We start from the raw sequence: 19,533 nt of genomic DNA on the forward strand, positions 1-19,533 counted from the left end.
GTCAGTATATTATATATACAATGTTCCCTGGGACAGAAATGGATAACTTTTATATACTTTGTATGTCAATCAAGAAAAAAACCTGAATGCAGCCTAAAATACTTATATTTCTTTGCTATCATAGCATCAGAAAACACAGACATAGTTGCCCTGGTGCACTGACTTTGGGTTCTTTTTATAATGCCAACAGATATTTTGGTAACCTGAAATCATTTACTGATTGACTATTCCAACCAATAGACAAAAAAGGTACCAATAACACCAATACCAGATAAAGCCACGTCAGGACACAATTATATGTTGGGAAAGACAAAAATGCTAATTTAGGGGACACTATTTTAGAAAAACAACATCATACAAACAACTTACGACACTATAAAACTTTCATGTGTTGGATGCCACTGTAAAAATCCATGTTCATATTCAGGGGGGAAAATCTACGGTGGAAAACTACTTAAAAATGACAAACTACCAGTAAAATAAAACTTGACTATGTCACCTAGGCATTATAACTATTAAATTAGTACAAGGATTAAAAATGCTCAGAAGACCTATAATAGATTACTAAATTTAATATTAGAGTTAAACCTAAGTAGATACATTCTGGAAAACATATTAGGTATCATTAATATGTTTGGCCTTCAATTCTGAAAATACGCTCAAAAGAAAACCCTCTATTTTCCAACTTCCGTTTATAGAAGCCTAAAAGTATTTTTATGCTAGTTTCTAATGGGTAAAATGAAATATACTAGTTTCACCTATGACTATTACCAAAACATTTTAAATGCTTAATATTAATATTTCTTCCCAAACATTAAACAATAACATTTCAAACAAAATTATTTTCCCTAAAGGCTACTGTCACCTAAATATATCTAAAGATCATCATTTAAACTGGTTGTTAAACTGAATTGTATAAAATAAAAATTGAAAGAGTATAAAATGAAAAAGAAAATATAGCTACATGATGAAAATCTCAGTTATAATCTAAACTGAAATTGAGGCCTAGGTAAAATGCCAAGAGCGCTTTTCTTTAGTGTGAAGACCTCACTTCTTAAATCAGTCTAACCTATTTTAGAACACAAAGGACTTAATAGTATAAATATATTTTATAAAAGTAAACTCACTGACCATAAACAGAAAACAGACAAATATGGGGGTAAATTTTTTAACAAAACAACAATTTAACATAGATTATAAAATATTAAAAAGTGATGTCACATTCAAGTGATAAGTAATGACGTTCAATCTATTAAATGTGAACAAATACAAAGAGATGAATTTAATTATTTCTGATAAAGTATCACACCACAAGTTCTATTGAAAAGAGTAACCCATTTAAATCGTAGTTGAAACAGGGAATTAAATCATAAGAGTAGCTATGAACTTAGCCACACCTTCCATTTTTCTCCACTCTGCTGATAAAAACTCCTTGGTATTGAGAAACTATGAGAAAATGTTACTTTTGACCTCAAAATCCTTTTCACAAAGATCAAGATTATTTCTCTTTAGCAGAAAATATCAAGTAAAGCTCTAAGAGTTTACCTCTAATAATCGAGTCCAGCAGATAGCACTGTTTTCTAATTATCATGGTATGGTGTTTCAATGTTATAAAAAACTACATATTTCAAGATACTTCAAAATCAAGCACAAACTAAAAATGTTTACAGCATCAAAACCAAAAGCCTATAAAATGAATTTCAAAATATTTTAACATGCAAAAGCTATTATTCGGGAATATGTAAGTTATTGTATCAGTACTAACAAAAGTAGCTTCCACACCTCAAAAAGGGCAACAACTTAAAATCTGCATTCAGAAAAAGACCATTTTCCTTTTAACATCATATTTACAAATATGCCTATAGATAATACAAACTTGAGAGCTAAAATTTATCACTGCATTCTCAATGGTGAATGCATTAATAGAATATGAAACGAATTTTTTGATACTCTTAATTTCAACATGATCAAATTGGTAATGGTTTTTTATCAATTTAAAGAAGAAAACTTAATGAACACAGTAACATTCACAGTAGAATAACACCTAAACAATCTGACACTATTCAAAATTAAACACAAATCAAAATAAACCAGGCGCTGTATCTCTTTTAAAATTACTCAGAGCCATTAATTACTCTACACATTTCAAATTAATAAATGGCATTTTCCACCCATGGGTCCAGGTTATGATTCCTCTAAAACTCCAATTTTTACATAAGTAATTGAATGGTCATTAAGTGACTCTTCAAAGCACAGAATCTTCAAATGGTAACCTACCCAATTACATAGATTCTATGAACTCTCCAATAACATTTATAAAATAAGCACTGTACTTAAACAATGACAAACAGCAAAACCTATTGGCTCTATTCTTCAGAACATATCCAGAATTCAACTTATGTCAACTACCACCATCCTGTTCTAAAGCACTATGTTCTCTGTTCTAGATAACTGCAATAGCCTTCTAAACTAGATTCTTGCTTCTACTATGATCTGCTGTCTTTTGCAACACAGCAGCTTTGTTTCTTCAAAGTGAAGTACAGAACCTGGCCCTCCTTTGTTCAAAACCCGCCAATGGACTTATCTATCTTGTTTATTCCTAAATCTCTGGCACGTAATACAGTCCCCAGCACATACAAAGTGTTTGGTATTTGTGAAATGATTAAATGGATATTTGAATAGTCCTTAATTATATGCAGCAACCAAATATTTATCAAGGTCCTAAGCATGAATTTCACAAAAAAGGATACCACCAGAGGATGACATAATCCAACTACTGAAGCTCTGAAACAGTATTATCCAAATTACAGTCCAATGTAAACCAATTATATGTAGAACTGAATTCCTATGTTGAAATATTTATGTATATTTTTCAATTTATACGAGAAAGAAATAAAATTTTAAATTTCAAGGATAGTTTTACTTTGGAAGATGTAAATTAATTTTTAAATGAATTTATTTAAATAATTAATTAAAAGAAAAAAGTGATGAACAGAGTAAGGTTAGGCCACAGCAGAATGAACATATGTGAATGTCTCAGGTTTGGGAAACAATGCCCTCGAAGAGAACCACGTGACAAGGAAACCTCTTTTAAAGCAAAAAACTACCCATTACTAGCCTCCCATGACAACTAGACCTCAATTTTTGAGGTAAGATGTTCTCTGCACTTATCAAAGATATGCACATATCAAAGTCATGACAGCAGTTTCATTTTACCCCAAAATGTAGTTGTGATATTTACGAAATCAAGGACTGCGTGGTCCCATTATTCCAAGGGCTATTTCTCAAACCTGTCACATAAGTTATGAATGTGTACTACTGACTTCACATACAAGTGAATCACCACAAATGAAAGAGCACACTGCTGGCAATGGGTGAATGTTATGCTTCAGAGATAATGCATTTGTATCAGTGTCAATTAGCCCCTTCATAACTCCACTTAATTTCAAATAAAGATATCAAAGTTGAAGTACTGCAAGAAATCTGACAAACTTACTCGATGACAGTTTGTTTTTTTTTTTTTTAATCTTTTCTATAAGCTATTTGGGAAACAGAAAGATACAAATGGAGAAAATAAAAGTCATCCACATGAATATTATCTTCATTTATATTCTAGTATTTTCTTAAACAAAATTAACATTTTCTAAATACAATTTTCCTTTTAAAACCTTGACTTGTTCGTGAAAGAGAATTTCTTTTTATCCACTAAACATATTACAATAGAGGTCTTTTTTTGGATGACTTACATTTAAAAAAAAAATCATTATTTCAGTGCCTGTATCATTCTTTTCTGTATCATTTTTATCATTATGAGGCTATACCAAAACTTAATTTTCTTACTATATTTAACTAGTTTCTACCTACCATTCTGCAATTATCTTTCCAGAAAAAATAAATTATATCCTTATCAAACAAATGCATAAGTTCTCATTTGATCTTCCTTATTAATATCATACTTAAACTTTACCCTCCTTAACATATAGATAAAAAATGATTAGCAATTTAATTAACTCTATTATATAGTTTGTTCATGAACATATATATACCATGGAAAATTAACTACTCTACACAGATCTAGTATTTCCCTGGTCTTCTAAACATAAATAAGCTACTTATATAGCAAAATTCTCCTACTTGTTGACAAATTTGGATGATAAATCAAGCTTCTTGTAGTATGTCTTAGTATAAGAAAATAAGATTTCTCACTCCATCCAAATAGTTAAAATCAAAACAACTGACGTTTCAGGTTCACGAGCCATTTATTTTGTGATTATCATTAACATCGTTTTAAAGATCTTATATTATAAAAGCATGTATTTAAACAATTTTAATACTGTCTTTATCTACTTTTAAGATATGATAAAATTGACTTGGTTATTTTTCCTATTTAAAAACTTTGTCTTGTCTGATCTCGGAAGCTAAGCAGGGTTGGGCCTGGTTAGTACTTGGATGGGAGACCACCTAGGAAGACCAGGTGTCGTAGGCATAAAAAATAAAAAAATAAGGAATTGTAAGCTAACAGGTCCTTGCAATCTGTGAGGTCAACCAAGGGTTGCCTCATCTAAAAAAGAAAAAAAGTAAAAATAAAAATTTTGTCCTAATTATTAATAATCATCTATTTTTTTCTATCTGTATAGAAAGGACTAAGTTCTGAGTGTTTATAATATTTATACGCTCTTAATATTTTCTTCTCTGATGAGATTTCTAAATAAAACCAATTAAATTCAATTATATAATGCTAGACTATAAACAATTCAAAATTGCTTTTAGGTTAGTAAAATTATATTGATAAAATATATATATTAGAGATACTAGTTGGAAGTATGAGAAAAATTCTATTAGGTGAAAGCTATCAATCAACTTATATTTTAGAAGCAATAGTTAGAAGTAGCCAAACACTATACAAGTGATACCTGTAGAAGATGTATTATTAGAGAGAGAGCGAGAGAGAGAAAGAGATCAAGAAAGGTTATGCAGCAATTGAAGAAAAAAAAAAAAAAAAAACAAGTAACAAGATGTGTGGTTATGGAAAAAAAACCTACAGGAAATGTGACATATGTATACTTTAAATGTTTATTATAATGTATTCTGAAAGCATCTATATATTTTTATAAAACTAATTATGTATACATCAAAGTATTTTTAAATGTATTATATACACAATAAACTGAGTATAGGGATTTTAGAGCAGGGCAGGGAGAAATAAAACTTTACATATACAATTTGCTGTGCTGTTTCAATATTTTATCTTAATAAAGAATTACTTTGAGGGGAAAAATTTATAGAGTAGTATAAGACTATTTTAAAAGGAAAAAATCAATATGTATTTAATTTTTAAATATGAAATGTGATACTGTTAATATTAGCTCAATTTTTAAATAGCTCAGGACATACTGGCTCATCTGCATTCATGCACTATCTTTCATGAAAAACATAGGTTTGAAGCAACTTTAGCTATAGAGATCAATTTAGAATATATTTGTAGCTACTGATTTAAAAACAGTTTTTAAGAACAGATTATACGTTCGCTTCTAATAACATTTTAGGAGGGAACTCACTTTAAAAACTGAACTATCAACACTTTCTCTTCCACTTTACTCAAGTAGATATCAGGGGTTATACTGATACTAATTAGGTCTCTTCTATCACAACCCAGTAACAGGTTACAGAATCTGGTTTCATGTGCATCCAATCTGGTCATAGTTTTCATTTTGTTCTCGATTCCCAATGATAGAAAGTATAGCTTGGTCCACCACTCATTCATGGCTTACTTCTGTTGCCTAAATCTCCCAAAGCACTGGGTGTGCTGCTGGGAAGTGGGCTACTTTGGTCACACATACACATATATGCTTCAATTTTTATCACAAGTTTCCTTTAAGAATGAATGAAATGCATACTTAGAAATGTGAATGTGACAAGTGTTTTTATGACCAGAAGTAAACTTTTGGAATCAAGGCTTTTCAATAACTAACCTTCAATAGTCACCTCAACTTCGGGGTCCTCACTTGTTTCTGAAGGGACATGTTGAGTAGAATCTTGAAAAAAATAAAATTCTAAAATGACATTCATTATAAAGCACTTTCTTTATGTTCCAACATTTTATTGATCTGATACTCCAAAAGCAGCCTACTATAAAATTTTACTGGCATCTTCATTCATCTCATATTTATTAAAATATCTGACCCTTTTAATTATAAGTAGGGATAAGAAAAAATAAAAATTAGAAAAACTCTGGAAAACTATTAAATAATACCAAGTTATCTGTAATAATGGATTAAAAAAAAGTTGTATTTTTAGAGAATAAAATTATAATAAAGTCACAATTATTTTCCTGCTGTAACTAGCAAATGCTAGAATAAAAACAAAGATTTTTTCTTTTTTTCCTTTTTCTTTTTCTTTTCTTTTTCTTTTTTTTACTATTTCTTCTCTGCTTTCAGAAATTCTAGGAGTGGTTCATATTGTTAAATAAAACAATTATCTGCAATGGGGCCTTCAGATCAAGACAATGACTACGGCAAATGCATATAGGACTATATTCCCTAACTTTATATGCAAGATACTTTTAAAAATTAAAATTTTATTAATATTTGTGTTACTACACAAAACAAATGTACATCAGAATGTTAGTGCTAGAAGTTCAGCTAGAAAGTATCTTCATCAATTCTCTTTCATTTTGCAAAGGTTGAGAGATTAATTGATTTGCCAAAGATCACGTTCATTGGTTAGTAAAGGAATAAAGACCAGAACCCAGGTTTGATTCAACTCTATTAACTTTGCAATACGACAATTAAAATATCCTCGAAAACAAAATACTTCAAAGCCTAATATCTAATTATAGAATTATAAACTGTGAAATGAAGTAATTCACATTGCCTGATGAACCCTGTACCATATGTCTATACATAGGTATTTTGTTGTTGTGAATACCACCTATCCAAAACAGAGAATTTTGTTACAGAGGAAATATCTAATTACCTTCACACAGTAAAACATTAAAAAAAAAAAAAAAAAAAAAATTCATCCACATTATCTTCTATGAAAAGATGTAAAAAAGAAATGTAAAATATTATTTAAAATGAGCATGCCAATATTTCTGCAAGAAACATATTCCAGTTAGAAACCCTAATTCTAAAAATTAATTTGAAAAGATTAGCCAACATTCCAAGGACCTTAAGAACTCTCTCTACCCAAAAAGGGTAATAGATCAAATTAATGATTTTAAAAAATAAAAAAGCAAATAAAATAAAAAGTTACAAAACAGACTTCAATTTTATCCTAGAAAAATAAGGTACAACATGATCAGTTTATGAGAGAAATAAAATTCTAAAACAAGATAGTTATCTTACCAGTCATTTTCTTTGGGAGCAAGCTAAAAAATTCTTTTGAAACTACATAAACCACTTAAAAATAGGAAGCCATTCTACATAACAGTTTAACTCAAGATTCCAATAAGTAAAAAGCTGTACCACAGTTAAATATTCATTCAATCCTAAGAGCAAAAGAGGGTAGCTGCTAAATAGGCAAAGTAGTTCATGGGGTAGTTGGAGGTATCAAAACAAGTAGAGAGGACATCTCTCCTTTATTAATCTTATGTAGAATACATTGCCTTACTTTTAAAAATGGCACCATTAAATAGTATGTTTAAAAATGAAACATGAACAGAGCCAGTAATAATTGTAATTCTAAAATACTAAAGCCATTCTTTCTTTAAAAAATTTTAATATGGCACAAAATGACCAGTACAAACGGTGAGAATTTTGCATCAGGAAGAGTTTTACTTACCGTTTAAGTTTTCATCCCCATATGCTTTATTATTCAGTACAGTAAAAGAGGTATATTATATCTTAAAACTTAAGCATAATACAAATACAGCAAAATAAAAATTCCTTTATTTCTAACCTTCTGCTGGTACTTCCATTTCTGTTCCATCATTGCCCTCTGAAGAATGATGGCTTCCTAGAAGGAAAATAAACCTCATATAATAAATCAATAAAAAATTACATTGAAAGAAGAGAAACTAGGTAACAATGTAAATAATTTAAAACATATAACATAACATATACAAACTGACTCTTTAACTCCTTAGCAGCTACTTCAGACAATGTGAGCTAATTCAGAAAATATTTAACACTTGAAAATGCAAAAATTACTTTAAAATGTAAACATATACAGTGAACCTAAGTAGTTTGGGGGATTTAAAGTTAGTTACTGTAACTAAACATATAATTACTCATAGATGTTAGAATCTGAGAAACAGAACGATTGTTTCAAAGTACCATGCTCATCTGTCAATGACGCACACACACAAACACAAATTAGAGCAAATTCTTTCTTTGCTCATAGACTCTATTAAGTTTAAATAAACAAGTTCAGGTTTTGCCGTGAAATGTTTCCTGCTTTCCAGTTTTACTATGGTGGAAGCTATGGAAACTCAATCCCCATTATTTATTCAAAATTGTACTTAAAGGAAATTTTAAGTTAAAATTTAAGATACTACCTTTAGTCTGAAAAGCAATTTAATTCAGGTAATATAATCTGCCTGCTTCTAAAAACTGGAACATAAAGCAATGTATCAGGTTAGGCAGTCACAAGGTAAACAGGCTCATCCTACTAGAGCAGAAGCTTTACTCATAAATAGGAAAGAAGTAATCTAAAACATTAGAGAGCCACTTAAAATTAAGTACCCAAACTGCCCCTAAATATTCATCATCTGACCTTAAATGTCTGAGCTACTGGAAAAGGTTGAAAATCACTGCCTTTGTGTATAAATATATTACCTAAGAGTAAGAATAAATCACAGGGGGGAAGGGGAGAAGCAAAATCAAGTCTATTTTGTCATACACTGAAAACTAATTTCAGAAACTGTACTAAATGTACAACACTCAGATACAGGTTTTAAATATATTTTATCTTTATTTTTAAATATCATTAACTACAGTTAAAAAAACTGTCATTCAGTGTCTAGTACCTTTGAATTTAAAATGCAATACTAAGGTCAAATATTTTTGGTTTTCAATGTCTAGCATTATAATCAATTACCTTGGGATTCATTTCCACTTACTTCATATAATAAAAACTCACCTAAGCTCAAAATGCTAGGTTAATCTATAAATCTAGAACACTGAATTATTCTTTAATTTTTTAAATATGCTTTCTCAGCACATAGTCCATTCCCTCCTCTTTTTAAACTTTAACATTAGAATTTATGGAGCATTAGGTTATTTGACTCTAATGTCGAAGAAAACACAGGTGTGAAGTTAAAGGAACAAGAGATAATGGAGATGAGACCAGTACTTAAAACAGAAATACTGGGTAAAGAATAAGGACACTTAAGATGGTTGTTCCACCTTCGCAATATTACAAGAGTGCATGTAAACTGTGATTCTACGTCTTTTTTTACATCTGAAATAAGCAATTACATTTATATTAAAAGTAAAGCTAAAGAAAATAAATCTTATGCACTCAAAGCCAGGATAGACAGAAGTAAAAGCCATCACAAACAGCCTATGTCACCAAGTATGGGAGTACTATACAAAAATTTCCCAAAAAGGTATTCAATTAATAAACTTAGGTAGGGATTTACAAGTGGTATTTTACAATCTTTCAAAAAGCTAAATATCAACATGACCTTATCAATATTTACATTACTAGCGATACAATAAACACCTTACTTCTGACTATTCTGATATAAGGTATAAATGTGTACTTTACCTTAAATATGAAAGTGTGTCATGTACCCATTTCGAGATTCATTACTAGATTCACAAAAGGGAAAATTGGTTTTGAAAAATTGTTGCTTGTGAAGTTCATTTATGTTTTTTTTTTAAAAAAGGCCAATACATTTCTTTTTCCTTTTCCATTTAGAAAAGTAATAACAGATATAAATACTAAAACACAGTCTGTCCAATATAAAGAAACATTAAATAAAAACAGCATGTGGGAAAATGGAAGTGAAAAAGTTATACCTTGCAAAGACTTCGAAAGGGGGAGTTTGTCATCAACATCATCAGTTTCAGAAGGGCCTGCTTTGGAATACAAAGATAATACTTCAAAAGTAATCCCAAAACTATTTTTTGGGTCACTTTAGTAAAGAAATTTGGGTGAAAGATATGGAGTGATACGGCCTTTTCGTGAACAAAAAAGGCAAAATAAAAAAATGACTGAATATGAATGGTGTCAACTTACGGTCTCAGTGAATAGAAAAGGTGTGCTCAGATAAATTTATATATAGACAGTTAAAAGAAGTTTTAAAAATGACTAGACATATGGATTGAATGGGAATGAGATGTCTAAAATGGTGAATATGGTTTTTTTTAAACAGTAAAGGTTCATAACAGCAAACTGCAACTTTTATGTCATACAGATTGTAAGTGCAGGGTTATCTTACAAGGTGTACTTGTTCCTTCCTTGACAAATATTTGCTTAACCTTTAACTCTTGTCATACTGAAGAAAAATGCAGAATAAATTATTATACCTTTCTTAGACTCTCCAAAATCATGTGATTAAAGTTTCAGTAAGCTTGAATCTCCATTGAAATAGAAACATGACAAACTAACAGTTAATTCTAAATCCCCCTTTCCTGAAAATCCATGAGTTTTTTAATAACATAGTTCTTTCAAATTATTAATATGTAAAGTGTTTAGGTTAATTACACCTTCACAAAATGCTATAGAAATTATGGTAACACATTTGAGTGTATTATTCAAACATTTTAGTGATAAAAGATTTTAAAAAACAAAGACGTGTTTTCAATGGTTATGTAACATAAAACATGTTCTTTTATGATTATGAATACAAACCACTTCACCAACTAACTCTGAATTTTATTTAGAAAATAGCCTGAGACTTTTGGAAAGCTCGCTAATACATGAGAACTTTCACAAAGCACTAAAGCACATATTATAAGCAAAGGACACATCATAGAGGAAAATAATTTCATTGAAAATACAAAAAGTTTGTATTTGGAATCTCAACTAAGAGCAAAACACTGAATTAAAGAGACCTGAATTCAAATGCCAGATTCACTGCTTCCTAGTCATGTAATCCTGGGTAAAAATACACAGAAAAAAAAATGAGTAATAGCTAAGTAGCACATCTGACCTTCACACTCAAAATGCTACAGTCACTGTGAAAATCAAACATTACCAAAGCTCACATCTGAGTATCACTATCTTAGAGGAAGGCTGACACATGCAGAGATGTCCAAGCCTATTTGGGAATACCAAAATTTTTGAGAGAAAACATAAACGTCCTTATGTAGAAGAATGAACAAATTGATCACATGATATAACTACCACAATGATGGTACTAAGTCTACATGAGACAAAAGATGTAAATCTTGAAAATTCATATTGAATGACTGACACACAAAAACATATAACAACATATATAGTATGACATCACTTGCGTCAAGATTAAAAACTGAGAAACTACTATACATAAAATGATGTGTATGGACATATATACGGATACTTCTGTGGGGATATATACACAGTAAAAGTATAAAATCATTATCAGAAAGGACAACTCTCAATTTTAAGAAAATGGTTAACAGGAGGAAGAGAGAAAAAAGTGGAAATCTGAAAGACCTCAAAGAAGGCTGTCAATTACATATTTAACATGTTACATCATGTGGGAGTTAGGGGACAACAAAATATTAAGATTCAGTAAACCCAGGCAGATTTACATTATGTATGCAGATTTTAAATATTCCATTTAAAAAATATTTTAGAAACACAATATAGCAATGCAAATAAATTAAGTACACCCAACAATGCGTCTCACAAATTATGTTTTACAAATGAAGCCTGAAACAAGAGTACATGCTGAAAGACTCTGTTTATATTAAATACAAAAACAAACAAAACTAATCTAGGTTGTTACAAGTCAGGACAAGGGTTACCACTGTACGGGGGTCGGGGATGGTGCCTGGAAAAGAGCCCAAGGGAAAGGAGCTTCTAGGATACTGACAACTAACAAGAGATCTTCAGAATGCATAAAGCACGACTGGCAGAACTGAAAGGAGAAACAGGTAAATCCACAAGAGGTGGTCGAACATTTCAATACTCTTGTAACTGATAGAACAAGCAGACAAAAGTAATAGTAAGGATATAGGAGACATGTACCACTCTACCTACCAAGCTTAACAAAGTTAAAATAACTGAAATTATGCAAAGAATGTTCTCTAAACATAATGAAAATAAACTGAAAATCAGTAACAGAAAGTTATCTGTAAAGTCCACAAGTACGTGAAAATTAAAACTACACACTACTACATAAACCACAGGACAAAGAGGAAATCACAAGGGAAACTAAAAATGTTTTGAACTGAATGAAAATAAATACAAATTAAAGATTATGGGGTAGCTAATGCCTAAGAGGGAAGTTTATGGCATTAAGTGCTTGTATTGGAAACGATCTCGAATCAGTGATTTAAGCTTCTATCTTAAGAAACATTAAAAAAATTAAAATTAAAGCAAGCAGGAAAAAAAGAAACATTAAGAGCAAACCACTGAATGTAAACGCTAGATCTTTGAGGGCAAAAAAAATTTTGAGAAAACTCTAGAGCTGGACCAATGGTTCTCTACTGGGAATGATATGTCCCCCAAAGGATATGGCAATGTCTAGAGACAGTTTTGAGTGTCACATCTAGAAAGATGCTACTTATATCTCTACTGGTTAGAGTTCATGGAGGCTACTAAACATTCCACAATGCACAGCATATATCAGATGCCCACAACAATAAACTGGTTGATCTAAATGTCAATATTGCCAAGCTTGACAAACCCTGAGCTAGACCAACGAAGGAAAAAAAGGAAAGAGACACAAATTACAAAATTGGAAATGAGAAAGACATCATGATAGAACTTGCAAACATTTTTTTAAAAAGGAAACTTATGAGTAGACAAATTCCTTAAAAGAATCTGCCAAATCAAGAACAGAACAGTCCTATAACTATTAAAATAAATTTTAAAATTAAAAAATAACATCTGTTAAGAATATTCAATGATGTATAAAAAGAATTATACTTCATAACTAACTAGTGTTTATTATTCCAGGAATACTTGGCAGGTTAACATTTGAAAATTAATGTCAATTACCATTTGAACAGACTAAACAAGAAAAACAATATAATCACCTGGATAGATGCAGAAAGACCTTTCACAAATTTTAACGCCCAATCATAACACAAACTCTTCACAAATTGAAACAAGGAAACTTTCTCAAACTGATTAAGGGCATCAACAAAAAACTCACAGCTATCATACTGAAAGATTTCCTTCTTAAACTGTGAACAAGGTAAGGATGTCTGCTCTCACTACTTATTCAACATAACACTAGATGATCCGAGCCAGTGCAATTAACACAAGAAAAAGAAAGGAATTTATTAAATTTATGCACGTTAGAAAATCCCAAAGATTTAAACAAAAAGTTGGTAGAATAAGTGAATTTTAATTAGGTTACAAGACATGAGGTCAGCACATATAAATCTATTGTATGTAGTTCTATACATTAGCAATAAATAGTTGGGAGCTGAAATGTAAAAGAATAGTACCATTTATGGTAACACCAGAAAACATTAACTACTTAAGATATAAATCTTACAAAGTATGTACAACATCTGTATGCTGAAAACCAAATACTGATAAAAGAAATCAAGGAAGAACTGAATAGAAAAGATAAGATAAACACACACAAACACAACATGCTCATGAATCAGAAGATTTAATATTAAGATATTCAACCCAAGCAATAGATTCAGCACGACCACCACCACTGATATTTTTTTAAACCAATCAACAAACTGATTTTTAAAATTTATATGAAAAAGGAGCTAAAATAGGCAAAATAATATTTAAGAAAAACAATTTTGGAGGACTCTCACAATTTGATTTTAAGACTTACTATAATATAAAGTACTCAAGACAATGAAATTTTGACCAAGATCAATGTAACAATATACTCAAGAAACTGATAGATGTAAAGGTAATACAATGGAAAAAGAACAGTCTTTTCAACAGATGGTGTCAGGAAAACTCGATATGCATAAGTCTGAACTCACTATCTTGCACACTATATAAAAACAAGGCCTACATCAATCACAGATCTAACTGTAAAACCATAAAAAATTTTTATGAAACATAGAAGAAAATCTGTGACACTAGGTCAGGCCAAGATTTCTTAGCTACGATACTTAAGCGCAATCCATATAAGGAAAAATCATCCATAAATTCGACTTCATTAAACTGAACTATTTGCAAATAACACACCATAAAGGACTCTTATTCAGAATATACAAAGAATTGTCAAGATGCAATTATAACAAAAAGCGTCCAAACTGCATGGACTGTATCTCTCAGCCTGTGAGATAAAAAACTAGTTGTCTAGCTCTCATCTTCTTCAACTGAACTTAGAAAATTATCACTTCAGGCAATCTTTCTCCTCACTAAATTTATTTCCAACTCTTTATTACAAAGGCATCACCTTAAAATCACTCATATTCCCAATTTCAAAAGGGGGCAAAAAAAACTTCTAATATCATGGTTGATAACAGCAACACTAAAAGATAACACCAAAGACAAACTTTTTATTTTAAAAATTAAACATAACCTCTATTAAAAATATATATTTTATTAAATAGTATTTATTAAATTTATGCACTTATGTTAGTAAGGTAGCAACAACTGCTATGAAGTCTAAATATTTTCCAAAATATTAATGTATTAACTAAAAATCCTCAGAATTATCTCAGGCTTGTAGCCATGCAATTCCTAATGTCATAAGCAATATTCAAAACTGACAGATAAAAGTCATGAAATTCACTATGAAACGGTTTAATATATGTATACAGATATGTGTATGATTACAAACCAAAATAAATTTATTCATAATGTTTTTATAATGTTCCAGAACTGATAAAGGATTATCTTTTTATATAAACTAAACCTATAAGGCAAATATATTAAAACCAAAATGCAGTATCATAAGGCACCTACTAAAGTAGCTAAAAAGAATAAGACTGACCATACAAGTGTTGACAAGGAAGTGGAACAACTAAAACTACTGTACACTGCTGAAGGAAATATAAAATAGTACAAGTACTGTGGAAGACAGTTTGGCAGTTTCTTAAGAAGTTAAATACCTACCATACGTCCCAGCTATTCCATTTCTACGAATCTACTCAGGAGAAATGAAGACATTGTTCCACACAAAAATTTACCCACAAAGGTTGACAGAATTTATTTTTAATAGCCCCAAACTGGAAACAACCAAAAGATCCACCAATAGACAAAAGAGATAAATTGTAGTATAGCCATAAAATGGAATAATGCTCAGCAATAAAATGGAATTAGCTACTGATATATACAACATTATGGATGAATTTCAAAACAATTATGTGAAATGAAGCAGGTCACAGCACCCCACCCCAAGAAAACAGTACATACTTTATGATGATTCCATTTATACAAATTTCTAAAAAATGGAAACTAATCTAAAATGACAGAAAATAGATCAGTGATGGGCAGTGAATGACAAAGAGACAAAAGGAAACTTGGAGGTTATGGACATTTCATTATCTTGATTGCAATAAAGATGGTTTTATAGGAATAAACATAAAACTAATCAGATTTTATAATTTAAAAGTTTTAATGTACTTTATGCATGTATAAAAATTACTATTAAATATGGAAAACATTTTTCTAAACTAAAACCCATTGATGTATAAAAGCAAATTGCATTGTGAAATTATAACCTGATTCCTTCTTCATCATCATCAAGCAAAAAGATATGTAACAAAATAAAAAATAACTACAACTTATTAATGTCTCACTTTTTATAGATTTTTGTAAGATAATGACAATGTTTACAGTTATTGCTGCTGCAAAAATAGAGCCATTAAAGATTCAGAAGACCTCTCATGCCTTGCAAATAACATAAGAAACTGGAATTGAATTCTAAATTGGGCCACTTTTGCTTGTCCTCAAGAAAATTAATGGCTATTTTACATTACCCCTGTAATTGTTTGAATTTACTGTATTGTCCTATTTTTTAAATCTATTTCATTCTAGTGATAAATTATAACTACACATGCCAATCAAAAAACAATCAACGAAAAGTACTTAAGGAACCCAGGCAATTCATAAATTTTAATTTTAATCACTAATAACATTTGAAAAAAATTATATTAGATAATAATACCTTGAATGTTATATTGATAGTAATCAGGATCTTCTGATTCTTCCTTTACTGTCACAGCTGCCATTTCCAAGGAAATACCTGTAAAAGCAAATAAAATTATATGATTATATTTCAGGGCATTCAGTTAAATGGTACAGGGAAATCCCTTTTAACCCCCTAATAATGCAGCGTAATGTGTATATATTTTAAAGACTACGAAAGGACACAACTATGCTAGGTAGCAGGAAGATAAAAACCACCAAAAAGCCAACCTAGACAAAGTTTTACCACTAAGTAATATTCTGGAATTATTTGCTGCTAATTTTTTTCTCTGACAAGTTCTTTCTTTGGAATTGAAAAAAATTAGTCACACTCTATGTTCATTCACTATTAAAAATACTTCTATCAACCATTAAAAATCATTTGCAAATATCAACTTTAATGACTCAATATTCCAGAGTAAAGATGGCATCATTTTTACCCATTTTATATGAGATATATTGGTTTTGTTCCTCCTAAAAAATTCCTTTGTTAACAAAGGTACAAAGCGCACTTTTCTGCGGAAACCTTTGCCCACAATTAGGACAGGTAATTTAAGTGGACCTTTGTGGCTGGATATAAAAGAGCACATGTTGTATAATTCCACATATAGGAAGGTCAAAACAGGAAAATCTTTGTTATTAAAACACAAGTAATATCAATTATATCTCAATAAAGCAGAAGAAAACAAAATGTACATAACTCTGATTAAAAAATACTCCAGAAAGTGACTGACTTTGGGAGAAGAGTAATGAGACAGGGAGAGGAGAGGGCCTTCTTGGGGTGCTACGTTCGGTCTCTTGATATGAGTATTAGGTTACAGAGGTGTGTATATTATTTATTTATTTACATATAAGCTATATACTTATACTTGCATCATACTGTATTATACGTCAATTAAAAGTTTTAGGAAAGAAAAAAAATCTTATCTAATAAATTCTTATTAAAGATATATTCCCCATAAATTGTTCAAAAATAAATATCCCTTGCTGAGCTGTCTACTGGCATCTGACAGCAGGGATTTTCAAAAATAAAATCCTGATTTCATGGTATGATCGCAGTTGTTGATAATACTCTGACAAGTTTAAGAAATGAACAACCAATGAGTATCTGTACACATTTCAGACTAAGATATTCAACCACAATCATACCAGTTCTGTGATGAACTTAATACTGAGTTGATGCTATGTGATTTGAGAAGCTTTGTAGAGAACATTTAAGAATATTTTAAATTGAATTGAAGAAATAGCTCGAAAAGAGAGTTAGCTGGATGTATTTATCCCTAAAGCGACAAGCAAAGAAGGCGGTTATTCTATGGGCTACAATTACCTATGAGAAATTGGTTTGCTGTCACAAGATGGTGGCAGGGAACACGTCTGGAAGCCGTGGGATTCTGTGGGCTGTCTCTTTAGTATAACCACGTTCATCGGTGAAAGTTAATAGAAAAACAAAGCAAACAAAACAGGCAGATCTACTGGGGATTCAGATCCTTCAGGAGTGAAGATTTAGGTCACTTTAATTAGGTTAAAAACCTGACTGGCTAAGGTCTTGGCTAAAAGCAAAGGATATAATATAATGGGTAATGATTTAAGGAAGGTTATAAAATCTTATGATAAGTTGCAGAAATGTGGACACTGCATATTATCTTCCTTGGTATAAGTGCTTCTGTAAATATTATATATTTAGATATATTAACTGTTCTCACTTCTCCTTCACATTATATTTACAGAAGTTTTTGTTGGCATTTCATTTACCATTTAGCCTTTAAATAAGAATATTCAAATAGGTTGGGAGTGAATATGAGGAGTAATTACTATAGTCATGACTGTGTGGCAGCCTGACCCTGCCTGACCATTTCCTGCTCGAACAAGTTAGTTCCTGACTGCACATCCTTTACCCAGGACTCTCCGGCTGACACGGCAGTCCAAAAACCGCTTAAACGATTAAGCCGGTTTCCTTATAGTTCGGCAGTCGATGTTCTCCTTATGTTTTCCTTCCTTATATGTGTAGGAATGAGGAAGTACAAGATTGTATAAAACTGCCACCATGTTACAAGTAGGGCTCAGCCTTTGGATAAGAATCCTTTGAGCGGGCACTGGCATCAACGAACGACTGCTTCTTGCTTATAGCCTCGGTGTCTCGACTCTCTGAGAATCTCGCTACAACTGGACCGTAAATCAATGACTACTGAAACATTGTATTTTGGGTAAGAGTAAAAAATGAATGACTGTGTAGGAAGGAAAGCTGCATCAAAGACGAGAACAGTTGTTTTGGCGTTTGGAAGTCCAAGTATGTGGAAAAGGGTGTGTTTGGATACGGAGTAACTGAAGCGGTAGCCTGTGCCATCAGAAAGCTGTTGTCCCAGTTCCAGGCCCAACCTCTTAGGCTGCTGAAGTTTGGACTGAATACCAGTTGGCTGCTTGGAGGTTTTTTTGCCACAAAAGAACACAGCAGGGAGGCTAGAGGAGAGAAAAGGTATCTGCGCCTTCCTTTTGGCTTGTCTGTATACTGCTCCAATCAGGGTCACTCAGGGCTTGGTACACTATTCCAAACTAGCAAAAGCACACCCTTTCCACAGGAACAACTGGACCTACTTTAAATTTTTCCAATGCTACCAGAACCAGTTTCGACATGTCCCCTCAGACACCAGGACCACCTTACAAGTCAGAATAAAAGCTCTAGGGGTGTCAGCCAATTCCTTGAGTTGTTACATGATTTTTATTACAAAGTTAATAAATACAACTATTTAATCTTTACATTAAATTTTCTCCAAATAACTGGTATGACATTTTTCTCCTGACTGGACGATGACTGTTATACCAAGAAATATAAAAAATCAAATGAAAAGGATATATTAAAAAGAAATTTCAAGATAAACTGAATGTAAAGATACACAGTATAGAAAAATGGCATAGATAAGAGGCTTTGTTCATCCCCTCTTGTCACCAAATCAAAGTTGTGACAGAAACACAGAGCGAACAGCAAGCAGAGTTGCCTGGGGTCTAGATGAACAGAAGCCCTATAACTAGGGAGAGAAATAAAAAATCACCATGAAACAGGAGGAGGCAGGAGGCGGGGGGTGGCGGGGAACTGGAGGCTACCCAGTCCAGAGCAGCTGAGTGGGATAGAGGCTGTAGAAGCAGCAGTCGGCAGCTGAAGACACCTATTAAAGCGGCCCTGTCCACAACTGGACTTTCGCAGTGACAGATCTGCTTGCTCTGAGCACAAGGGTCAGAGGCGAGGCTTTCTCCCAGGCAGAAGTGCTGGCAGTATCCGTTGAGCCCTCCCCGCTCCCAGTATGGGAACACAGGCGC

At 31.6% G+C, this 19,533-nt stretch overlaps 1 protein-coding gene across 11 annotated transcripts in view; it reads right to left on the reverse strand.

Moving 5' to 3' along the window:
• Window positions 1-19,533, reverse strand: part of GTF2I (general transcription factor IIi) — a 94,024-nt gene that overhangs the window by 36,339 nt on the left and 38,152 nt on the right. For 2 of the 11 annotated variants that reach the window (XM_006918533.2, XM_015594606.2), the window contains 4 exons: window positions 16,202-16,279; window positions 9,966-10,025; window positions 7,900-7,956; window positions 5,973-6,035 (listed from right to left, as the gene is read on the reverse strand). In XM_006918533.2, coding sequence (XP_006918595.1) covers window positions 5,973-6,035; window positions 7,900-7,956; window positions 9,966-10,025; window positions 16,202-16,279 — 258 coding nt within the window. The remainder of the gene's footprint in view (window positions 1-5,972; window positions 6,036-7,899; window positions 7,957-9,965; window positions 10,026-16,201; window positions 16,280-19,533) is intronic. The other 9 variants (XM_006918534.2, XM_015594607.2, XM_025051550.1 and 6 more) reach the window with 5 other exon arrangements.

Source organism: Pteropus alecto, unplaced genomic scaffold (genome assembly GCF_000325575.1).
Source record: "Pteropus alecto unplaced genomic scaffold, ASM32557v1 scaffold68, whole genome shotgun sequence".
Lineage (NCBI taxonomy): Eukaryota > Metazoa > Chordata > Mammalia > Chiroptera > Pteropodidae > Pteropus > Pteropus alecto.